Genomic DNA, 26,520 nt, shown 5'->3' with positions numbered 1-26,520 from the left:
TTCCAAGACAACATAATATTTACACTGGTTAAGGAATTTATAAATTCAGTCTTTCAGGTGGTTTCCTGGCATGTGTGGAACGTCGCAGCTCCACAACTTTAGATTCCTTGTCAGGAACCTCCTTTTCCGGAGTTGCTTAAACATCAAGTGCTTTGATGGGCACTCGCAGTTCTGTATCCTCAACTTTTAAAGGAACATCAGACATGTCAGTCCTGGGCTGAGTATCCTCAATAGGAAACACAGACCCGGTCATGGTCACTGGTGGAACCAAGTCTTGGTGATTTGTCTCTCCCTTCCTTAGGTAGTCCACATGGTTACGGATGATCCGGCCTTCCACCTCCATGCGGTAAGATAGAGGTCTAGTCATTGCACTTATTTCACCCGGTAACCACATTGGTCCTTCCCCAAAGTTTTTCACGTATACCGGCTCTCCCATGGTAAATTTCCTCTTGCAACAATGCCAGTCATAAAAACAAAAAAACTGCGGATGCTGGAAATCCAAAACAAAAACAGAATTACCTGGAAAAACTCAGCAGGTCTGGCAGCATCGGCGGAGAAGAAAAGAGTTGACGTTTCAAGTCCTCATGACCCTTCGACAGAACTTGCGTTCGAGTCCAAGAAAGAGTTGAAATATAAGCTGGTTTAAGGTGTGTGTGTGGGGGGCGGAGAGATAGAGAGACAAAGAGGTGGAGGGGGGGTGGGGGTGTGTGGTTGTAGGGACAAACAAGCAGTGATAGAAGCAGATCATCAAAAGATGTCAACGACAATAGTACAATAGAACACATAAGTGTTAAAATTAAAGTTGGTGATATTATCTAAACGAATGTGCTAATTAAGAATGGATGGTAGGGCACTCAAGGTATAGCTCTAGTGGGTTTTTTTTTATATATAATGGAAATAGGTGGGAAAAGGAAAATCTTTATAATTTATTGGAAAAAAAAAGGGAAGGGGGAAACAGAAAGGGGGTGGGGATGGGGGAGGGAGCTTACGACCTAAAGTTGTTGAATTCAATATTCAGTCCAGAAGGCTGTAAAGTCCCTAGTCGGAAGATGAGGTGTTGTTCCTCCAGTTTGCGTTGGGCTTCACTGGAACAATGCAGCAAGCCAAGGACAGACATGTGGGCAAGAGAGCAGGGTGGAGTGTTGAAATGGCAAGCGACAGGGAGGTTTGGGTCATTCTTGCGGACAGACCGCAGGTGTTCTGCAAAGCGGTCGCCCAGTTTACGTTTGGTCTCTCCAATGTAGAGGAGACCACATTGGGAGCAACGGATGCAGTAGACTAAGTTGGGGGAAATGCAAGTGAAATGCTGCTTCACTTGAAAGGAGTGTTTGGGTCCTTGGACGGTGAGGAGAGAGGAAGTGAAGGGGCAGGTGTTGCATTTTTTGCGTGGGCATGGGGTGGTGCCATAGGAGGGGGTTGAGGAGTAGGGGGTGATGGAGGAGTGGACCAGGGTGTCCCGGAGGGAGCGATCCCTACGGAATGCCGATAAGGGGGGTGAAGGGAAGATGTGTTTGGTGGTGGCATCATGCTGGAGTTGGCGGAAATGGCGGAGGATGATCCTTTGAATGCGGAGGCTGGTGGGGTGATAAGTGAGGACAAGGGGGACCCTATCATGTTTCTGGGAGGGAGGAGAAGGCGTGAGGGCGGATGCATGGGAGATGGGCCGGACACGGTTGAGGGCCCTGTCAACGACCGTGGGTGGAAAACCTCGGTTAAGGAAGAAGGAGGACATGTCAGAGGAACTGTTTTTGAATGTAGCATCATCGGAACAGATGCGACGGAGACGAAGGAATTGAGAGAATGGGATGGAGTCCTTACAGGAAGCAGGGTGTGAGGAGCTGTAGTCGAGTCATGTCTAGTTTTCTGGCTTCCCTGACTCATTTCCACCTTCCCCTCTAAATTCAGCATTATTAAGCTCAATCTCATCCTGACACGGCATTTCAACAATAACTCCGCAGGTGTGACACCTGTTGTTGTGTGAGGGGTAGTCCAGTAATGATAAAGAAAGCGTGCTAGCTTAGTTGGCAAGGTATCACCAGTTAGCTTTCTCATGCCTGCCTTGATCATTTGAATTGCCCTTTCGGCCAAACCGTTTGAGGAAGAGTGGTACTGTGCAGTTTTCACGAGTGACACCATTGAGGCTGATAAACTGTTGAATCTCAGCACTCGTTAATGCCGTGCCGTCATCTGAAATGACTACTTCTCGTAGTCCAGGAATGGCAAAACTCTGATGTAGTTTCTCAATTGTAGTGGCTGACATTGGTGATTTCACCTCATATATGTCCAACCATTTTGAATGGGCATCGACAATGAGCAGAAACATTGTTCCCAGGAAAGAGCCAACGTGTCCAATGTAGTCCATGTGTAATCGCACCCAAGGTCTACCTGGCCACTCCCATGGGTGTAATGGAGCTGTCACTGGCAACTTTTGCAGTTGCTGACATTGCACACAGTGCTTTACTAAACTCCCTATTTCACCATCCATCTCAGGCCACCATAGAGACCTGCATGTTTGGTCTTCATTTGGGAAATCCCTGGATGGTCACTGCGTAGTTCAATTAAAAATGTCTCCCTTCCCTTTTGGGGAATTATCACTCGTGCTCCCCGCAATAAGATGCCATCCTGACTGGTTATTTCATGTCTTCTGTTGAAGCACTGTTTCATTTCATCAGATATGGGCTCCTGTGACTGACTATGTAGCACTTGTTCTCATTACCTGAGATAGGACTGGGTCCCAACATGTCCAGTTTCTGATCTGTCGAACACATACTGGCGAGGTATCTAAGACATTTAACAGTAAAACAAGCTCCTGTAGCAAGTGACTAGAGGCCTCGGCGTTTGCGATTTGATTGCCAGGCCGAAGTACAAAGTGTATTTGTATGCTGCCAGAATTAAGGTCCATTTTTGTATTCTTGCTGAGGCCATGGGTGGTATAGCCTTTTCCTCATTAAACAAACCTAACAGTGATTTGTGGCCCGAAATGATTGTGAAGTGGCAGCCATGTACGTAATGATGAAATTTCTTGACACCAAAGATGATGGACAGGCCTTTTTCTAACTGCAAGTATCCTTTTTTCACTGTGGTGAGCATTCTTGGTACATAACCTATTAGCTGTTCTGCGCTGTTGTCCATCCAATGAGAGAGCACTGTTCCCATTCCATAGGGAGATGCATCACATGTTGGCACCAATTCTTTCATCTGGTCATAATGCACTAATAGATTGGACGAGTGCAACAACTGTTTCAGCTTTATGAAATCTTCTTGCTGGGGTGCTTCCCAAGACCAATGTCGGTTCTTTTTTGTAGATAATGCAGGGGGCCAGCACTGTAGATAAATTGGGTAAGAACCATCCATAATAGTTGATCATTCCAAGGAATGATTTGAGCTCTAACGTGTTCTTTGGCATAGGTGCCTCTCTTATGGCTCTCACTTTTTTCTCTACTGGGTGGAGGCCCTGTGAATCTACCCAGTGACCCAAATAGATTACCTCCCTCGCTTGGAATGTGCACTTTTCTTTTTTAGACCCCCTCCAGCTGGGAAGAAACGTTTTAAGACTTCTTCTACATTTGCCAAATGCTCTTTTACAGTGAATCCTGTCACCAATACATCACTAAATAGACTACAACCTGGGGCAGACCCTGCAGTAAGCTTTCCATTGTTCTCTGAAAGATGGCACAAGCTGAGGAGACACCAAAAGGCAATTGCTTCCGGGTCCACTTGAATCTTGACCTGCAGGCCCTGGATTTTTCCCAGTTTATCCTTGAAGAAGGTGGCATACTTTCTAAGTAGTTCTGGTAATCAACTTATTCTAAACTGGAAGATTCCAGACCAGTCTAACTTAATCTCCTTTAACCAGCCTGCCCAAGGCTTGGCCCTTCACCTACTACCATCATCACGGGTAGCTGTGCCGATTGGCTCCCATCATGGACAGTTACTCTGCTTGTGCTTTATACTTAAATGTCTTCACCTGTGTATGATTTTAGCTTGGCTGCTGTTTGCTCCAAGCTTAATTAATGTTCACCATTATTCAAATATCTGAAAGTATATTCCCCAATTACAGTAGTGGAAGATCCCATGTCCACTTCCATTCTAACAGGTTTGCCATTTACTGTGACAAATGTTGGTTCTGTCTTTTCAACTTTCAGATTAAACAACAAGTAAATATCAGAATTTGTTGTTTCAGGCTCTTGTACATTGTCGATTTCATTGGGCTTCTTCTTTTGTTTACAAGCCTGCTTGAATTTTTACTTGCACTGTCTTGTCATATGTCAATTTCTGTGACAACTGTAGCATTTGATTTCTTTAAACTGTCAATCACTAAAAGACTGATTGTTTCCCCCTCTATTAAAATTATTCTTCGATTTTGCTGCTGTTATTTTTCTTTGGCTATTTTCCGCTTCTCGGCAGAGTCTTGCATTTTTTTTGACACTTTCAGCTGAGGTTTCCCGCCTGATGTGAAGGACAGCGCCATTCTGTGCACCCTGTATTGCTTGTGAATCACTTACAGCGCTTTCCATGGCCAGCGCTATCTCTAGTGCCCTCTTGAAATCCAGATTCACTACGGACAGCAATCTTTTCTGAATCCAAAAAAAATCGCTGGAAGATCTCAGCAGGTCTGACAGCATCTATGAGAGAAAGACAGAGTTAACGTTTCGAGTCCGTATGGCTCTTCTTCAGAATCTTTTCTGAATAGTGTCCTCTTTCACACCACACATTAAATGATCTCTGAACATGTCGTTCAAAATCATACTGAACTCACAAAGTTCCATTACCTGCTTCAAATTTGCCACACAACATGCACTTGTCTCACCCAAGGCTCTATTTCACGAATTAAATCTGAACCTCTGCATCGTGGCTGAGGGCTTGGGTTGAAAAAGTCCCTTCACAAGGTCCACCAATTCATCGAAATTCTTTAAATCTGGAGCACTGGGTGCCATCAAACTTCGAATCAACTTGTAGGTTTCCCTCCCACAAGCACTCAGGAGGATCGCTCGCCTCTTCTCTTCCCCTGTAATCTCATTCGCTTGAATAAAGAACATGAGGTGTTCTATGTATTGAGACCAATCATCTGTGGCTGGTTCAAAAGGATCAATTCTCCAATATGTGGCATTTTAAGAAAAGATAGCTTCTTCAATTCTAGTGGAGCTTATTACTTATAATCACTGGGCAATGTACAGTGCTGATTTCTTTCTAACGTGATTTCTTCTGTTCAATCCTATCCCAACCTCATGCCATTTTGTAGTAGGGTGGCCAAGTTGCCTATTTGTAATAGGGCTGATCTGCAGACACTCCTTGAGTGGAAACAATGGCACGTAACTCCCATACTCCCCAGCGTCAGATTTGGAGGGGCGCTCCAAAGATGCGATGGGGAATTCTTCAGGCAAGTTCCCAGGTAAGGTTTAGCATAGCAATTACCCAGAGGTGCTCACTTCCTCTGGACAATTGCACTGCGCTGGGAATCATCTGAAAATGTGGTTTAAATCGTAAGTTTCGATGGTTCCGCTGGGGTTATACCAATAGTTACTCAGAAAATGTTAGAAGAATTAAAACTTCTTCTAACTCTGGGTAACTATTGTTACCCAGACTAACCCCAAGGGACTCTCTCAAAAAGCACCCCCCCATAGGACTCCCCCCCCATCCCCCCGACTTATGACAACCTCACCTCCCCCGCACACCGACCTCAGCAGCAGCCCCCCGACATTGGATCCTCCCTCCCGACCTCGGAACCCTGCCCAGACCTCAGACACCTAAAGTCTGAACACCCCCACCTCCCCCCGACCCCGACCTCCAGACCCCCCAACCTCCCCCCACCGACCCCCATACTGGAACTTGGACCCTCTGACCTCCAGATCCTCCCGCCTGACCTCGGATCCCCTGACTTTTGGACACTCCTCCCACCCTCGATCTCCAGATACTCCCCCCCCCAAACTCTGGACACCCCCTTGACCTCTGGAGACCACCCCTGACCTCCAAACGCACCCCCCTTCAAGACATCAGACCTCCCTGACCTCTGGACACAGACCCCCCAACCACCCCCAGATCTCTGCCCTCCCACCTTCTGCACATTCAGACCTCCAGAAACCACCCCCTGTCCCCGACCTCCAGACGCTCCCCCAACCCTGACCTCATACACCCCCCCCCCACCCTTCCCAATCCTATCTACTTACCTTGGACCCTGGCCTGTCAATTTCCCTGGCCCATTAAACTTACCTGTTTTATGGCAGCAATTGCTGTATAAAAGGGGGTGTGGAACTGGACTTTGCTGGGGTCTGCGAGAATTCTTTCAATGCAGGCCCCAAGCAGTTCTGGCGAACGGAAGTGGCAATGCAATTTTCAACACCATTTATTTCTTCTCATTTCTGCGGGCCAGCACTTTCTGATGCCAGTTGGAAGTTACGGCACATTAAGTTTATTTACAATATACTCAGCAGCAACTACATATGTACTCTCAACTCCAACGCTACCTCTATACTGACTGTGGAGGTAGCCTGCGTTACTCTCCTATTGGTTACTACAGATCATGTGATCTTCCCATTCAAGTATTATTCTTAAAGGTACATTACACAATAAAGAAAACCGTAGTTACTACAAAGGAACAGAAGAGTTTACTGAAAGGAAATTGGCAATGTCAAAGGTTGTAAGAGATAGAACCTACTGAAGAATGCAGAAAAAGAGCAAATGGAAAAGAAAAGAGAGAGTGAAACTCTGGCTAAATAGGAGGACTGAGTTAGAGTGAGAATGAGAAAGAGAATCTTGTTATGGAGATGAACAAGAGAAGAGACATTTTTGTAAAGGACTGAATTGAGAGAGAAAGAGGCGCCATTTGTAATGAATGGAAATGTATTTAGATTTTTAATTATTTTGTACACAGAAAACATGATTTAATCCAGCCCATGGGAACAGGTAGGGCTGGTGGGCCATCGAATCAAGAGGGAAAGTGAAGCAGGGGGGTTGTGGGGTGTCGGTGGCCTTCCCAGCGTCTTGTGATTCAGTCAGAGCCAGGGAAGGTCAAGGATAGCGTTCCCATCCAGAGGCCAATTGCAGCTCTTGTGGCCAATCAAGGGTCACTTAAGACCCCATCTTACTGCTGCTGGCATTCTACATGGGGAGGTCACCCAGTAAAAGTGCAGATGGGCTCCTGATTGGGCACTGTGTGGCCCACTAAGGCCCCACCCCCCTCCCCCGACGGTAAGGGGCCACCCTGCAGCAACACCCTCTCTGACACTTCCCACCCACTTCCCCTTGGCCTCCAACTCACCATGCTGTGCCTGACTGCATTTACCTGGGTTCCGGGCCTGCTCCACAAGGCTGATTCTGGCCAGCTGCAGTGCCAGAAGTGGCCACTGCTCCCTTTGGTGCTGCTAGGACTGAGGAGCCGCCAGCCCTCTGACTGGCCAAGAGATCTTGGAGCTCAAATCTGGTCTTAAAAAGATAGATGCTCCAATGCCAGGCAGCTTTGCGGTTGCTAAAAAAAACAGCCATGGTGGCTTTCTGGCCCTCCCATTGTGGCAGCCACCACTGCCATTAAATTCAGCTCAGAATATTGAGTGAGATCAGAGCAGAGCAGTAAGACAGGTTCAGTACAAAATCAGGTTGTAGAAAAAACATTGTAGATTTGAGCAGAGGCTTCAGCCTCAAAGTCAAACAGGTTGATGAAACACCATGCTTGAATCTTCCAATACAGCCCATACATATTAGAAGGGGTAAGGGCTGCCTTCAACAAGCACAGAAGAAAGTACTTACACGTTGTGTATAAAAAGCTTTACTTTTGGTTAATAATCAGGACCCTGGAACATCAGCAGTTTGATTAAACAATAGGAGCTTAGGAACAAGAGAAGGGTATTCAACTTCTCAAATCTGTTCCATTGGATCATAGTCTATCTGTATCTTAACTTCTTTTAACCACTTTAGTTCTATATTCCTTAATACCTTTGCCTAACAAAAATCTATTAATTGCAGCTTTGAAATTTTCAATTGGTCTTATCTCAATCACTAATATACTCCTGGACTTTTTTAGCTCTAGTTTTAACTCTATGGCCTCTTGTTCCATACTCCCCCAGCAGTGGAAATCACTGTAACTACTGTTGTTGACCAGAAAGGCATCCAGAACATTTGCGCATGTGCACTCAGACCACACTGTGACTGCCGGTTCACGTGCAACTGCTCCTGATGCCTTTCTGGTTGGCAGCAAGTGTTTAGGTCTGTCAAAGGCTATGTAGTCTCACACTGCATTGGATCCTGTAATGTATGCATTTCTCATGGGAAATTAAATGTTAAAAATATAAATTCCTATATGTGTGTATGTTGCTAGTAATCCCACCAAGTGGCATTATATGGGAATTCCACTGTAGGATTTCATTGTAGCATATAGAAAAAACATAATTTGTCAGCAACAATTCTTCCCAGATCCCAATCTGTGATGGGATTGCAATTTCAATGAGATTTTATGTGAATGCTAACTCCTTAGGCTAGATCCAGTGTGTTAAGGCTTTGTGCAGGGAGTTTCTGCACAACCGGGGCACTTCAATTGGTTGATAATGGGATTTGTAATCTCAGGGTTCTCATTTTGAGTCCCACGTTGGGTAATTATTTTTTTACTTTAGTCAAAATATCCTTTTCATTGATTTTTACCAAAAAGTGTCCTTTAACTAAATATAATCAATTCTCCACAATAGAAGTTGAGAATCTGATTTACTAAAATTTCCTAATTATATATTTTCAGCATTGTCTGGATCATCAGAAACATGTTTTATAGAGGAAACAATTGCTAAAGGTTGGGCGGATTAAATACTATAACTTGCAATTGGTTAAGGACCGCACAGGTCTAAAAATGGTTATGTTGAACTTTATTGTTAGTCTGTCAAGCCAATTTGTTTGTTTTAATGCTGCCAGTTGTCACTGACACACTGACACTGCAATTGAGCATGTGCAGGACATGCTCCCCCTAGTGTTGCAGCACAGTAAACACAGCCAGAGGAAATCGTTTCTATCTACTCTGTCAAATTCTTTTAATCATTTTAAAAACCCCAAATAGATCACCTCTTAAACTTCTAATCAAGGGAATACATGCCTAATCTATCCAACTTGTCTTCATAATTTAGTACCTTTTAGCCTGGTGTCATTCTAGTAAATCTGCACTTTGTCCTCTCAAGGTCAATATATTCTTCCTTAGGTACAGTGTTCAGAACTCAACAGAGTTCTCTCATTAGGGTCTAACCAGAGCTCTGAAGAACTCTGAAGAATGTAACGTTCAAGGAGGCAATGGCATAGTGCTATCTTCACTGGACTAGTGTTCCAGAGACCCAGGGTAATGCTCTGGGGACCCAGGTTTGAATCCCACCACGGCAGATGGTGAAATTTGAATTTAATAAAAAATCTCGAATTAAAAGGCTAACGATGACCATGAAACCATTGCTGATTGTCGTAAAAACCCATCTGGTTCACTAATGTCCTTTAGGGAAGGAAATCTGCCGTCCTTACCTGGTCTGGCCTACATGTGGCTCCAGACTCACAGCAATGTGGTTGACTCTTAAATGCCCCCTGAACAGGGGCAAGTAAGGATGGGCAATAAATGCTAGCCTAGCCAGAGCTGCCCACACCCCATGAACAAATAATAAAAATAAACCTTTCATATTTCAGCCCTCTTGAGATAAAAGCCAATGTTCCATTTGCCTTTTTAAATTATACTTTGTACCTGTCCACTAGCTTTTAGTGATTCCTGTACCTGGGCTCCAAAACAACTGCTCATCCCAATTCATAGCTTCTCCCCACATAAAATAAAAACCCTCTGATCTTAGGTCCAAAGTGCCTACACTTCTTACATTCAGCTCCATCTTTCAAAGTTTGATCCACCCACCTTATCTATCAATGTCCCTTTGTAACCTTCTGCTCCCATCTGCAGTATCTACTGTGCCACCTAACTTAGTGCTATCAGCAAACTTGGATATAACGCTCTCTATTTTCCTTCATTTTAGAAAATCTCTAAATATAATGAAACATGAAAATATAGTGAATCAAATCTGCCCCTAAAGGATAACACTGATTATATCCAGCTGATTTGAGTATATACTCTATTTCTTACTACCTAACCAATTCCCATCCATGTCAATAGGTTATCTCCAAATCCATGTTGTCTAATCAATAAGGCTAGAGGAATCTTTAAACTCGATCAACAGTTCCTTTTTTCAGCAAATATTAAATGTATCTGTGCCAGGCTTCATAAATTGAAACATTTCTAAAAAAAGAAAACCTTTAAATTGATCATTTATAACAAGAAATGGAAGTCTGTTTAAGTGACCTTTTTAAGGCATTCAGTGATGTGAAACTGATTATATTCCAAAAATATGTGACTTCTTCTCGGCCTTTCTTTCTGAGCAGGTGAAAATTATAGACTGTGGCTAGTGGAGAATGCTGTGCTGCACAGTTTGAGAAAATGAATCATGTTGAGAGTGATGGCAAGGTTTAGAGAATATCGAACAAAGCTATTTCCTCCCCGGAAAGTTAGAACCTGTAATAAAAGAAATTGGCATCAAGAGGGCTGTGGGGTACTTCATGAAATTCAGAGGATGACAGGTTAAACAATAAATAATGGCCCGCTTGTATTGAATTTAGTTTGACACCTAAAAAATTCCCAGTGCCTTTTTTGTGCTGCATTATGCTTTGAATTGGTAAGAAGCTTTATAGCTTTGGTTTTGGCAGAAACTATGAACAAGTCAGCCATTTCCATTGAAATTGAAAAATTTCATTAGAAAACCACACAAATCCACAAAATTCAAACACAAAAATCTGTTTCCAATGCTTCATGATGGTGTTTACTAAGACTTACAGACCCTTCTTGCTAAAATTGATTTTGCCCTGCTGCCGTCTTGGACCATACTGCACATCTGGATTCCCAAATGTTTCAAAATTTTGGAGGAGTAAAGTGGCTTGCTAATTGCTCTAGTGCAGAGAAAGATACTTTTACTGGTGCAGTGCGACTGGTTTACATCCTCTTATTATTGCTAATGTAATCACTGCCTGGAAATTTGTGGTGTTTGGTATACAAATGCTCATTCTCGCCGGAAGAGTGCTGACTGCCATATTTATGAAGGTTCCCATAGGCATCCAGGTCTTCTGCCTCAGACAACCAGCAGGCCCTTTGAATATGCATTCTAGGGATCCAGCATCTGTCTGAGGACCTCTTTGCAAAATGAATTTGCTGCAGTCAGTATTCTCAGGTGTATGACAGCTAAACTAGTCGGGCTGGATTTTAATGTCAGAGTTGGGAATTAGGAGGTGGGGCTAAACCTGCATCACAATCCTGCATCTTGGTGCCAGGCTGCAGGAAACAGGAATTTCTTGGTGGGGAGCCCCATTTTGTGCAAGTGTTGTTTCTACTGTCTCAGTCGGAAGACCCAAGGAGGGGGGGGGGGGGGGTAGGCATGTGACGTGTTCTGAATTCTGCTGACAGCCAGCCTAGGTGTTTTGGGTATTAACGATAAAAAGGGGAGTTGAGGAGGGGTTGTTGGGTAGGGCCTGAGTTGTTTTACTGTGTAGAAGGCGCAAGGTATTCATGCCTGTAAACAATGACCAAAGCATCTGTGCTGATGGTGGATAGACTGTTAGTCTCCAAAGCAGGAAGGTGTTAATATCATGTTTTGTGAATGATTATACTTCAAACTGTCTATTTAGTTTCAAGGTAAGATGAAGTTGGGAGTTTAAAGGATAGCTAATTAGCATTTCTACCCAGTACAAGGCCAATTTGATTCATGTTGCCACAGAGATGAGCTTTGAGAGGGGGAGAATCCATTGAAAGCTATTGTATGATCAGCTTGCACTTTACTTAAAAAATATCATTGAACCTCACAGACATTGTCAGTCTGCAAAGATCATAATACAAAGTCTTAATGGTAAAATGTACCAACAATGTTTATTATGCATCAAATAGTATTATTTTGACCACACCTATTACATTACACGAAAAATAATTTGTGAAAGTAACACTTAGTGATCTATTATGCTCATTAAACCTTCTGCATGACTAACTCACTGCCTAACAGAACATTTATTCACGCATTAATGCCACGAAAAAAATTATCAATAGCTCAACAAATACTGTGGCATTTATCAGCCTAAAAACTGATTTTAGTGTTGTCCACTTCAAAATGTAATTAAGTAAAATTTAACAATTAGAATTTTTAAAACTGGTTTTTGCCTTATTTTTCATGTGAACACAAATAAACATTGCTTGTCCCTCCGTGCCAATTTGCCATATATTCAATTATGAACATGTTCAGTGTGGTTCACAAATGTACATTCCTTCCTTCCTGTTGGAGTATGTAACACAGACCTGGTGCTTTGCATCATGTAGTGCATTTCTGTACTTTTTATATCAATATCAATTCTGTCCAGCTCAAGAAGACTTCTGCTACAAACAGAAAATACAAACTGTGCTTTCTATCAAAGCACAGCTGTGGATGGTGGCTTGGAAATGGAGAATCAGTATCAAAACCTGCCATGTGTTTGACCTCTGATTCTGAATCAGGTATCATATTAAAGTAATCTGGAAATTCAATGAAGACGAAGAATTATCACACAGAGGGTAGCCTGAGGTCAAGTTGCCTCAAAGGTGCGAATCCATCTTTGTTTAGGAGCTTACACATGACAAAACACATCATGAGCATTTGTAACAATCGCTAGTTGACTTACAAAACTCAACACAGGCCATGATATCTATATCAATATTGAATGTTTGCATCAGTAATGAAATACAGGAAGTTCTTGGACTGGTCCATGTGACTGAGATGCTTGTGTGATGACACCTACAATGTAGGCTTAAGATGGCCCCATAGTAAAGAGCACACTTGCTTTGAAGTCTTTCTCGTTTGACAACTTGAAATGCTGCATGGTGTCAGAATTGGAAGTAGTCTGTGTGATACAACTCAGATGATTTTAAAAAGGACAGTTAAAAATGGAGCATCGAAAAATCCACTTACTTAAGGTGACATTGCTGCTGGTGCTGAGCAGCAATTCTGTGATGCCATAGAGGCCTAATCAACATGCATATGCTTGAACAAGTCATGCTCAATGTTCAATAATAAAAACAGAACATGCTGGAAAAACTCAGCAGGTCTGGCAACATCTGTGGAGAGAGAAACAGAGTTAATGTTTCACGTGTGTATGACCTTTCTTCAGAGCTGAAAAGAGGTAGAAATGTGATGGACTTTATGTAATCTATGTAAAATCCATCACATTTCAACCTCTCTTCAGCTCTGAGGAAGAGCTTTATGGACCCGAAACGTTAACTCTGTTTCTCTCTCTCCACAGATGCTGCCAGACTGGCTGAGTTTTACCAGCATTTCCTGTTTTATTCCAGATTTCCAGCATCCTCAATATTTTGCCTTTATTTCATACCCAGTGTTAATTCTGGCTCAGTTATGCTTAAGTTGGTAGACTGCTGCCAAGATTAGTAGACAGTCAGGTTGGTGAACTGACACTCTGAGGTTGATAGACTATCACTGAGGTTAGTGGACTGTCATTGTGAGGCTGGTAGACTCTCATTGTGAGCTTGATGGATTGTCACTGTGTGGTTGGTGGCTGTCATTGTGAGGCTGGTGGACTGTCATTGTGAAAGTGGTGTACTGTCACTGTGAGGCTGGTGAACTGTCACTGTGAGGCTGGTGGACTGTCATTACAAGGCTGGTAGACTGTCACTGTGAGGCTGGTGAACTGTCACTGTGAGGCTGGTGAACTGTCACTGTGAGGCTGGTGGACTGTCACTGTGAGGCTGGCGGACTGTCATTGTGAGGCTGATAGACTGTCATTGTGAGGCTGGTGTACCTTCCTTTAATTTTAATGCATTCATACGATGTGGGCCTCACTGGCTAGGCCAGCATTTACTGCCCATCCCTAATTCCCCTTGAGAAGGTGGTGATGAGCTGCCTTCTTGAACCACTGCAGTCCATGTGGTGTAGGTACATCCACAGTGCTGTTAGGAAGGGAGTTCCAGGGTTTTGACCCAGCAACAGTGAAGGAACAGCGATATAGTTCCAAGTCAGGATGGTGAATGACTTGGAGGGGAACTTGCAGGTTGTGGTGTTCCCATGCATCTGCTGTCCTTATCCATCTAGATGGTAGCGGTCATGTGTTTGGAAGGTGCTGCTGAAGGAGCTTTGGTGAGTTGCTACAATGTACACTGTATAAGGAACACACTGCTGCCACTGTGCGTTGGTGGTGGAGGGAATGAATGTTTGTGGATGGGTTGCCAATCAAGTGGGCTGCTTTGTCCTGGATGGTATTGAGCTTCTTGAGTGTTGTTGGAGCTGCACTCATCCAGTATTCAATCATACTCCTTAATTATGCCTTATAGATGTTGGACAGGCTCTGGGGAGCTAGGAGGTGAGTTACTCTCTGCAGAATTCCCAGCCTCCGACCTGCTCTTGTAGCCACAGTATTTATATGGCTAGTCCAGTTCAGTTTCTGGTTAATGGTAACTATCAGAATGTTATTTGTGAGGCTGGTTCACTGTCATTGTGTGGTTGATAGATTGTCACTGTGTGTCTGGTGGACTGTCACTGCAAGGCTATAAGACTGTCATTGTGTGGTTGGTAGGCTGTCAATGAAGCTGATTGAGTGCTGATGTTTACGGCCTTACAAGCTTTCTCTTCTCCTGTTGTCCATTACCAACAAGCCGAGCAGAATTCCACTCCTGAAACTGGATGCCATCTCCTTGACAACACAGCAATGGACTGCTGACTGTGTGTCTTTGGGGCTAAGCAGCAGATTCTGGATCCCCACGTCCTGTGGGTGCTGGGGACTAAAGTGATTCTGTGCTGGTGTCAAGTGGTGACTTGGGGCTGGAATGTAAAACTCTGTGACCTTAAATACTGTAACCTTCAGGGATTGACATTAAATTGATCTTAAATTGTCTTCACAGTGCAGACAGTGAGCCACTGTTATATACCTTGAAATCTTCACATGGACCACCTGATATGAATCCCTGCTATAATCCATGCTCTTTTCAATTTAAGTTGACAGATATTGTATTTAGTGTATATATAATTGAGTGGTGTAATCTCATACTGGTGTTTTCACTGTGATCTGCTCTGTAAAATCTAGTTTATGTTATTAGTCATAAAGTAATTTACAAATAAAAATGTCAATATTAAGAATCAAAAATACAACCGCTCTATAGACATCTGAGCTTATCCTTTAATTAAAGGATATGGGGGGAAAGGAAGAAAGTAGAATTAATTGGATAGTTCAAGTGAAACAATTAGTGCTGGACAGGTGTGATGAAGTATGGTCTCTTTTTCAACAATAGCTTTTATTATTTCTGTTAAATGCACCATTCTCAGCAAAACTAGAAAGGGCAGACAATCTAGCATGAAATTACAGAAGCATTAGAATAACATGGAACAACTATGAGGTTATATCATATCTTAATTAACAGTCAAAAGATGTCAAACCTCTGCATGGATTACCAGAATTGACAGAAAGGGGTTGAAAATGCTAAGACAGTTGAAGATGTGACTGACGCTGATATTGTTCTTACCAAATACAAGAATTCTGTGTACGGGAAACTAATGAAAATCCATTAATGTTACATTTACAATAAGTCCCAGGTGATAGTTGATCAGCACATATAGCTGTATAGGGAAGAAATAACGGAAGTGTTTAAGACTCAAAATACTCAGACTTGAGAATATTAGTGAAAGATTATTCTGACTACAGCTAAAGAACCAGTGAAATGGTACTGTAATGGACACCTCTCAACTTATACCTGATAGGCTTATGGGCGAGGCGAGGAAGCAGCATGAGCAGCGCTGATTGACGCCAAAATTACATTGCAGGTGCTGTCAGTTAACCATGATTCACACTTAAAAGACCCTTGTCTGTTTATGGTAGGAACAATGGCTACTAGATCACTGCCTAAATGTTGGACTTTCCCACTTAATACTGACTATGGTAACTAGACAGTATGTTTGCCTGCTAAAACACACCTGTACTCTTCTCCACCTAGCCCATGACCCTGCTGTCGCTGCTCTTCCTTTTCCAAAATATCAGCAAACTTTGATACCTTCATGACAAGAGTCACCATAGTTGAAAAAGTATTTCATCAACTGTAAAGTGTTTTGAGACATCCTGATGTGTTAGACCACTTCAAGTTCTTTCTTTAACACCCATCATTTGTAGTTTTGCAATGCTCCCAATTGCTTCTCATTCAAAATGTCAGCTGCCTCTAACATTTAACAATAGTTCTAAATAAAAAGAATTATATGGGAATGAGTTAAACCCCAGCTTAAGTCCTAAATTTGCATGTTTCACATTTATAGTTAATTGCTTTTTAAGCAGCTAACGAGTATTAAGAGATCTGAAAAGTTACAAATAATGACTTCTAAGCACAATTTCAGAGAAAGCCAAAGGTTAAAATTCACTCCATAAACATCAAGTCAAAAAGTGACCACCCCTGAATACGCATCTAGTTCATAGACAAAGGGCTCATTGAGCTGTTAAGGTTTAGCTGGTCAACATGTCCTCTGCTAAACTTAAAAAAGATTAGGTGGTCTGTGTCAAATTTTGGACCCATTAAGTTTCCTGACAAGCATTCCCTGATACTGTTGGCTTTTAAACACAATTCAAGCCATAGATTAACTGGGTATGTTTAAAACCAGCATCATCTTCTAATTAAGGGTTTTTTGGGTTACGTTTATTTCGGGTTAATTAATTTTCTATGCATGCCAAGGATGACATTTTTGGAGCTAGTTAAAAGAAGTTTTACTTAAGATCAGTCAATCAATGACATGTTTGATTGTTCGATTTCATAAATAGAAAAATACAAGGGAAGAGGGAATGCAGGGACACACTTCAGCTCAGCTCGTCGGCGAAGTCGAGCCGTTCTTTATCACATCTCTGGCCACCTACAAAAACGAGAGAAGAGCAAGTTGAAGATTAATAATGTAAGTGTATGAAGAATTTGAATGACTTGAAACATACTTTATCATTGCTAAATCAAAATTAATGTGCTATTGATACAACTCTGTGCCACAATTATAGTGAAGAACCAATATGCCAGTGGTGCTGATCAATGCAAAGTTTAAGAACCGTAGCATTTTAATGTACATCCTGACTATACATTTGACAGGTTTGTCAAATTCTCTAAATTATTATGCTGCCTGTGGACCTAGACCTTTCTACAAACAGTTTGCTCAGCAGCTGCTTGTTTAGTTGAGCTATTAATAGCTAGATCCCAGTAGAAGCCTTTAATTCATTTTGAACATACAGACTTGGCAACTTATAAACTGAATTGGCAAATTAGCTCTACTGATTTGAGCTGATCTAAGTATGTTTCTTTTTGTAGGGTCACTATTTTGTTGACTATCTCAAGGGGATTACTGCAGCTTTGCTGACTTTGACATTACCATATACAGCCACTTGCAGAATGGTCAACAGAGCATTTTTAATTAAATTGCATACTTGTTCTTTCAGAAGATCAATAACCCATATATCCACAGGGGCAACAATTTATACTATCACGACACTGCTGTGTCTTCCCAGGTTCAACTTTTCAGTAGTTTCCATTGCAAGTTTAATGAACTTGTGGCAAAAATTACATATGTAGGAATGAGGATTTTGCAAATCCACTTTATTTGTAAAACCTGTGACTAATTAGGATGAATATTAGCAAAGTATTTGATGACTCTTCCTGCCTCAATGAGCTGAAGAAAGGGACATTTGGTACTTGGTGGTTTTAAATACATATTGAGACTCAGGCCAGAATTTCCGTGCTGGAATCTAAGTTCAGTGGTAGGAGTGGAAGCCGGCGTGATTTCCGTCGGGGGAACAGGACAGCTGACCACACACAAGCTTGTGCTGTTCAGCTCATTACCTATGCATCTGTGTGGAGCACGCAAACCCTGTGGCAGGAACGGGCAGGAAATCACTGTCCCCACCATTACCTTATGGCATATGGGGTCAAGGGTTTGGGCACCAGGACAGACTGCACTATCCCTTCTACCTTTGCCTATACTTTACCCATTCCCACTAATCCTTCCTCCCTTCCTTGGCCATCCTCTACTCAACTTGCACTACCATCGTCTCAAGCAGAGGCTGGCATTTCCCAAAGAGGACAATGCAGCAACAACTCACCGTTAATCATGGAGGAAGTCTGCGTCATCAGGCGCATGCCACTTAAGTCCATTCACAAAAGTGACAGTTCTAATTTCTTGCTGGCGGGATCTTAATTTGGAGAGGGAAAGGTAATTCCAGCGAGCTTTTAATGAATATGCACGACATACTAATGCATGCAACAGGGCTTCCCGACATTGTTTATCGGGAAGCTCGACCCACCTTTAAAGTCCCAAGAACGTAATTGCTAAAGTTCATCCCGCCGTCAAGAAGCAGATTTTTGGCCTCGTGTCAAATTAAGTTCCCTCGACCGCCGAGCTTGCCGTTGCCACCCCTCATATGTAACCTGGATAGACTGTCTGATTTGTACATTCCTGCTGTGCCATACTTAAATCAAGAACCGTGAGTGGGGATACTGATCCTAATTTTGCATGGTGTGGCATGCTAGAAACCAAATGACACCAATTATAATGCATTTACCAGAATTATAACTGTATAATTTGAGGTGACTAGACCAAAATTGTGACCTTGACAAGTAGAGAATTTTATGCTCTGCACCTGACATGCATCATGTGTGCCTATCTTAAAATTCCATAAGCCCAGCCCTCAATTCATTAAAGTAAACCAATAGAATTTTTTAAAAAATAACTCATTTTAGGGATGTGGACATTGCTGGCAAGACTGGCATTTATTGTCTATTCCTACTTTTTGAGCCAGTGCTCTCTGTATAGCAAGTCTCCCGTAGTGCTGTGCTTGTTTGATACAACTGAGTAGCTTAATAGGTCACTTCACATTGGTTTGGAACCAGTTATATATAGGCCATGCATTCATGAATCAGTTGAGTTTTTATGATAAAACCAGCGTTTATTTACAGATTTTTTTGAAACTGAAGTCAAATTCTCAAACTGCCTTGGTGGAATTTAAGCTCTCAACCTGTAGATTATTAGTCGAGGCTGCTGAAGCACTTGTCCATTACCATAACCACTAGGCTATTATGACCTAATTGTGGACGGGCCTATGAAATTTTATAATAGGTGCTCCTGATGTGTACTTGAAGCAAATGAAACAGAATTTTTGAACCCTTGTTTTTTAAGCAGCAGGTTATGTACCTCCACCAAACATTGATACACATTCTCAAACCCTATCTCTGTCTTGAGATAAACCCAGGATCTTAGCTAGTAACTGTTATTGGTGAATATGATTTGCTTTCTAAAGATAGAAATGAGAACTAGAAAACTATTACCTACCCTCTTAACTCTTCTGCAAGCTGACTGGCTGTATAATGGAGGAGTCCTGTATTAAAATTTAGTTACCACCTAATGCCCTAACTCTTTTTGTTAATGTTTCTCATCCTTTTTGTAATTTTGGCATAAGAGGAATTTTTTATCATTCAAAGCTTGTTTTCTATCATTATATCTAAATTTTAATTATTGCATTTTTTATGTATTACAAAATTTATACTGATCTGAAGTGTGTCCTTTTTTATTTGAGTGAATTACCGGAATGCTGGAAAATCTCAGTGCGGATTCCAATATCAGAAACAGACCCATGCTGTGATAAAGCACACATTACACTTTTCCAGAAATTGAGAAGAATTTCCATGGGGGTTCACAAATTTCTCACCGTAACTTCAGCAGAGGATTGGTGGAAATCCAAGAGAAATGACCATTTATGTTGTTTCTGTCATGTTTCGGCTTTCCTTAAGCTGAAGTTATGGTAAATGGTCAGGAGAAATCCCACCCCAATGTGTTTTAACATAAAGCTCAGGTCCCTCTGCTACATGAATATGATGCTCAAAGCTTTTGCACCAACCATCACAAAAATTCTTCTGAAGCTGCAGGTTAAGTGCCAAATTATAGCTGATATATATGCATCAGGAAGTGGAGTGCAATGACCTACACTTCTAAATAAAACAGAAACTGCTGGAAATACTCAAGAAGCCTGACAACATCTGTGAATAGAGAAACCCTGTCAGCTCCTTCCAACATGCCAGGAGTCTCACCCCTTCTGCACGTTGCCCTCAAGATGGCTGTGGTGGGGACGAGACCGTTGTTCACCTCCTTGTGGATTGTGCCTTTGCAAAGAAGGTCTGGTGAGAGATGCAGTGGATTCTGTCGAGGTTCATCCCAAGCAGTTCTGTGACACAGGACACTGTGCAATCCGGGCTGTTCCCAGGGACACACACAGAGACAAACATCAACTGCAGCTGGAGGATCATCAACTCAGTGAAAGACGCTCTTTGGTCTGCTCGAAACTTGTTGGTCTTCCAGTGCAAAGAGTTGTCCCTGACCCAGTGTTGCAGACTGGCACATTCCGAGGTCCAGGACTACGTGCTGAGGGACGCACTAAAGCTTGGGGCAGCTGCTGCAAAGGCCCAATGGGGAAAGGTCACTGACTAAGACCTTTCTGCCACAGTGCACCGAGGGACTGGGAACTGTATAGACCCCTCGGGATGTATGGCACACAATGAATGTCTGCGTTGAATACTAATTGTATTATAATTGTATTGAAGCACCTCAGAGTGCAACATGATGTATGTTGATAACTCCAATACCATTGCATTGTCTGACTGTCTGTGATGACCATATTGAAATGATTGTATTGAAGCACCTCGTGATCCATGTGTAAAATTTGAATCTGATTGTGATGATGATTTAGAAATGTTTTGTAATGTTCTTCCAGATATTTCTTGAATAAAGTATATATTTTTTAAAAAGCAGAGCTAATGGGCGGGATCGTCCAGGTTTGCACTGTGTGGAAGTGGGCAAGTAAAAGGACGTTTTACCCGCCGGCTGCAATGGAGGCTTTTCACGCCTTATCGACCCCAATTATGCATTCCCAGGAAACACGCCGTTTCAATGACATATGGGGTCTCATTCACCTGCCATCGCCTCACCGCTTTATCGTGCCAGGCACCATATTTAAAGTGCAGCCACTCACACACATCTCAGTACTTCTAGGTCACAACTGCTGCATGGAAGACAGGATGGCCCCGAAAGGCAAGAAGGCTGCTGCCCTCTGGTTTAATGACCTGCCTCTCGAGCGTCTTTTGGGCACAGTGGAGGTCCGCCATGATGTCCTCTACCCCCACTCTGGCCGCAGGATAGGCAGCAACATCACTAATCCAGCATGGGAGATGGTGGCATCGGTGGTCAGCGCCAATGTCCTGCAAAAGAGAACAGCCATTCAGTGTCGCAACAGGATGAATGGTCTCAACCATTTCATAAGGGTAAGTCACTCTTCTCATCACTTTCAACTCACACACTCACAAACCCATCACACATCCTCAGGGATCTCACACCTCATGGGACAACACCACTGACTCTCACACACACACCCTCACATCTCCATCAGGTTCATATCCTCTGGAGCTCGCATCCTCATCCCGTCCATGGCTCTGCTTACCACACAAACATTCCACACAGTGTCATGCATCCTGCTCGCACTGTCTCCATCTGTTTCCATGAAGGAGAAACTGGCTCACAGCAACAGGGAGAGGTCCCAGACTGGGGGTGGAGTGGCCTATATTAGGCCTCTTGCTCACTTTGAGGAACATGCCATCGTGCTGACTGGTGAGGATGTGGACCGCGCCTGTGGCAACGGTAAAGTCGATGGCGAACACTCCCGTGAGGGTCCATCATCACTCTCTCAATGCAACTGTGAGTGCTCTCTCTCCTGCTTTTGACTCTGCTGCCATGCACTAATCATCTCTACTTTGGTTCACAGGGATCTCTGCCAAGCAACCGATGCCCTTAGTTAGCCAGTCCCTCAGCTCAATCCACGTTCTCACCTCCAGCCAAGGGGACTCCTCCTCCATTGAAGAGCTAGAAATAAGCAGCCTGGAAGACCCGTCACAGTGCTTACCCACACCCTCCACCAGCGCAGAGACACACACCTCGGGACCTAGATCTAGAGCGGGCTCCGGTTCACAATTTGGTGGTCATCACAAGGACAGCAGGAGGAGGCAGATTTAGCCAAGCTCCCCAGGCACTCGGAGGATTGCTGGGGAAGAGGCATCTGTGAGGCCTGAGTCTTATAAGCCTCAGGATTTGGCCTTTCAACTCATCGTGGAGAGTCAGCAGAAGGCAGAGAACATCACGCAGAACTGTTGGAAGCCCTCAACGGAGTGGCACATGAGTCGGAGAAGTGTGTCCGCCTGCTCTCTGATGAAGTGGTGCCCATATGTGGTGTATGGAGATCTCCTTGGGAAGGATGGCGGATACCATGGAGACCCTGATCCAGCGGAACAAGGAGATATGTGCAGACCTGCATTCCATCACTGTAGCCATGGGTGAGTTCCCGCAGTGGCAGTGCGAGAGGGAAACGGGGCACCTCAACGTCCCCCCAGGTGCTCCTTCCCCTCAAGGAGTCAGGCCAGGGACCTCGGGAGAGGAGGAATTGCAGCTGGACACCCCTGGCTCATCCACTCAGGGATCTGAGAGGCTCTCCTTTCCCCCTTGAGTCCCCTTTGCCTGTGACCCTCTACCAACCTCACCCTCTGTTACCGCAGAGGGAGCAGCTGGCCCACAGTAGCACAGCCAAAGCAAGACAGGGCCCCCAAGGCCTCGGCTCTCCAGAGGACCCACGCCAAAGTCATTAGAGGCAACAGGGCTAACCACTGCACAAGCTATCGCCACCCCTGCTGAGGATGTCAGGGCAGCACCTGGAAACTAAGGCATTTAAAAGTTAAGAAATTCTGATCACAGTTGGTTGCATTTGTGAACACATTTTGTCACTTTACAATCTGAAAATATATTCACTTTCACTGAATAATGTGTAATGGTGTCTTTCAGCTTCATTGACAGGCTTTGCGAATCCTCCCCTGCTTCCACCCACTGCCACCCCCCCACCTCCGCCACCCTCAAACTAGCAGTTCAGCTGCACACAGCCGGCCCATGAGTGATTCTGGAGGGAGAAGTGTGTGTGTGGAAGGGTCTTTTGGAGTCTCATCCAAGCACTCTCCCACACATGTGGATCCTTCCCGCATCACACTCAATATCATGAGCATTTTCAGTGCTGCCTGCTGGGGTTCACTTTCAGTTGTCTATCTGAGGTGACCTGCATCTCCACCTATCCACCGATCGCACTCCAATGCAGCCCATGTTATCACCCATCATGACTCTCATTTCACTTTTGATTTAGCCAGCACAGACGTGCTACAGTTTTTCTTGCATTCCCCTGTCCTTTCCTGTCACCCAATCATCCATTTCCTTTTCACCATCACTGTCGATCCCCCGACATCAACTTCCACCTCCCCACTGTGACCTGCCACAACCCTTTTCTTTTGGGGATGTCCTAGTGATCGTGCACATTCCCTTCCTTCCCAAAAGCCCCATCCCCATCCACCCACCCCTCCCTGACCACCACCTTCCCATCCCCAGTCTGCCTCTGAGCCCCCCGCACCACCCCCCCAACTTTATCCCCCTGACACCTTCATTCCCCACCTAACAACCTCATCTCCCACCAACACACATTCCTCTCCCAGTCGATCCTAGACCTTGCTTTCCCAGCCCCCAGTACATTTTCATCCCCCAAACACAGCTGGACCTTCCTCTCAACCCCTCAACCATCATCCATTGTGAACAGACTCTCAACGGTGACTTTCCAACTTCCATGAGAGCCATGTCCATGAGAATCCACTCAGCCTGCCACGGACATTCCTCCAGGGTCCCATTGCTGTTGGGCTCCAGCATTTTCTGATTCCCAGATGTCCGCGATGTCAGCGAGGCTGTGAGGGTAAGCCCCGACTTCTGCACATCATGCTTGTCAAGACGTGGTCTGCACCAGTGCATTTTCTCGCCAACGTGAGCAGATGATCCTGGCGGGGGCTAGATGATCCCGATGGGGGCTGGGTGATCCCGATGGGGGCTGGGTGATCCCGGCGGGGGCTGGCTGATTCCGACGGGCTGGCCTTAGAATGATGCACAGATGTATTACAATGAGGTTCCCGACATTTGACAGTGGGAAACGTGGCCCACCATCGATGGGCAGAGCGGACGATTGCAAACTGGTTTCGCGACATCATGAATCCGAATTTTGGCCTTCTCACACCGCCGAGGTCATGGAAAATTCCACCCAATGTTTTTGGTCGATGATCTTTCATCAGTGCTAAGCTCCCAGTCTACTCCTATTCAATTCCACATGGATTTCTTAACAGAAACAGAAAACTCATTTATCTGGACTTGGGTCAAGACCCAAAAGTCTGTTGGGTTCCTACTTGTGACTTCCTATTCTGAGCGCAAAGTCTGCCTACCTGGGGCACATGTCAGAAATTTGCACTGTTCCTGCTATGTCATCTTGTTGTCATTTGGTTGTACTAGACAACATGGCAAATTCAACGAGAGTTTCTGATCTTTCCAAGCTTAAAGTGTGATTATTAACAACTTCTGGGAACCAGAAGATAAGAAAAACACATAACATGGTGGCAACGGTGGTTTCATCGCTGGATCAATAGTGATGTGATAACCCAAATCTTCAAAGCATCCAATCATTCCACCGAAACACTCTAGGTACGTTTGCACCAGGTCTTCTTTGCACCTGATCAGAGGGTATTTTTCAATGGGTGTACTCCCTTTAACCCTCAGTGTCACCTCCTTTACCTCTTGTTTACTGAGATAATCTTTTTTTTATTCATTTGCAGGATGTGGGCATCACTGGCTTGGCTAACATTTATTGCCCATCTCTAATTGCCCTTGAAGCACTTCACAACTGCTGAACCCCAGAATGGCAGGGCCATCTGTTTCAGTGACGTAGAGCAGATAGTTAACACCTTTTCCTTGTCCTTCTGATTTGGATTGTTCCTGTTGAATCTCAGTTCCCGTTGTGCCATTAGCATGACATTGCTCGGTTTCAGAACAATCTTTGGATAACTATTTTCTTCCAGATTTTCAGAAAAGATCTTCTGGTATAGTCTGAGTGAGATGATGTTACTCTGCACTCTGGTATCAATCTTCACCTTCAGCTTTACTGTTGTGGGTTTTTCTCATGGAGAGGAAAGACATTCCTGAGCTGAGCGGCTGTGTGAATTTCTTTGCTCTGAGAACCGTTGCATCCAGCCAGTTGTATGGCTCCTCAGACTATTCTCAGACTCACCATTATCTTCCGGGGTATAGATGTTTTGTCACTTTTCCTGTCCGTTTGCCCTGTTGTTCTGGCTCTGTACCTCATATTCCACCTTTACCTTTGTTCTGTACATTTTTGCCAGAGATTGGCCTTTCCACAAGTTCTACAGATCAATCCGTATGAGCGACATTTTTGTCTGTGAATTCATGTGGTTGTCCATACCTCCCGCATGACCTTCTCTCTATTTGTTGTATATTCTTTTGTTTCCGTTGCACTGCATCAACCCTACTGCCTTTCTCTTCACTTAACTGAAGGCTAGCTGTTTGGGTAGTCAGCATCTCCATCTGTTTGCTCATGGCTTTGTGTGCTCTGGCAGTGTCTACAGCCTACGATATTTTGAGCTTGTCTTTCCTGGTTAGTGCTTTCTGCATTTAAGGGTGTGGAGAACCCCAAATTAGTTGATCTATCAGCCTTTCATTTTGTGTCCTTAAACTTACATTTTCTGGCTGCATTTTTTACCTACTTACAAAATTATCAATAGGCTTACCTAATTCCTGTCTGAGGTCTCGAAATTCTTACCGGTAAATCCGATGATTTGATTTTGGCTGGAGGTGGATGCTAAATTTCTCAAAAATTTTGCCTGGGTCTTTGCTGTCCTCTTCAGTAAGCTCCCAGCTGCTAAATAAATTTAATCCCACATCTACTGCCCACAGAAGGATATAGCTGGGTCTCTCTTCATTGCTAATGCCTTTTAGGAAACTACTGAATGTCAATCTGCACTTCTGTTTAAACTTCGCAAAGTCCTTCTCGACATTGGCTTCCTGACTCATTATGGGCTGTAACTGTGCATTCATTGCTGTGTCGGTCAACATTTCACTTTTTGTTTTCACACAATTCATAAGTTTCTCTTATGGCAGTAATGTTGTTCGATTTTCTAAATCAGCACAAAATTAATGTAAAATGCTTTAGGTTTACTCACAGGCACTTGCTGCCACCATGCTATGTGTTCTTGTTGCATTTTGGTTCACATTTTGGTTATTAATAATCACACTTTAATCTTGGAAAGATCAGAAACTCTTTATGTTTAATTTTGTCATGCTATCTGGTACAGAAAAGGACCAGATTCAACTGGTTCTGTACACATCACATCAGTCCCTAGTGCAGCTGTGAAATGTGGCCCCTAGAACACTTACATATAGCAACATTAGGACCTACTTAGCCAGGAACTAGCTATTTACAGATAGTTACAGATAATACAACAATATATAACAGTTCCATTCCTGAAGATAATGCCTGATAAATCATGCATAGTGCATGTTTGAAATTGGAATTGTGTGGGTGAGACTTGATACC

At 43.7% G+C, this 26,520-nt stretch overlaps 1 protein-coding gene across 1 annotated transcript in view; it reads left to right on the top strand.

Annotated features, from left to right (window-relative positions):
* kcnh8 (potassium voltage-gated channel, subfamily H (eag-related), member 8) overlaps positions 1–26,520 on the top strand; it is a 409,192-nt gene that overhangs the window by 151,137 nt on the left and 231,535 nt on the right. Inside the window, exon 4 of the mRNA XM_041183962.1 lies at positions 16,810–16,937. Coding sequence (XP_041039896.1) covers positions 16,810–16,937 — 128 coding nt within the window. The remainder of the gene's footprint in view (positions 1–16,809; positions 16,938–26,520) is intronic.

This window comes from Carcharodon carcharias, chromosome 3, assembly GCF_017639515.1.
Source record: "Carcharodon carcharias isolate sCarCar2 chromosome 3, sCarCar2.pri, whole genome shotgun sequence".
NCBI classification, from domain to species: Eukaryota; Metazoa; Chordata; class Chondrichthyes; order Lamniformes; family Lamnidae; genus Carcharodon; species Carcharodon carcharias.
Note: the sequence above shows the minus strand (reverse complement) of the source record. Positions and strands in the feature narration are given on the sequence as shown.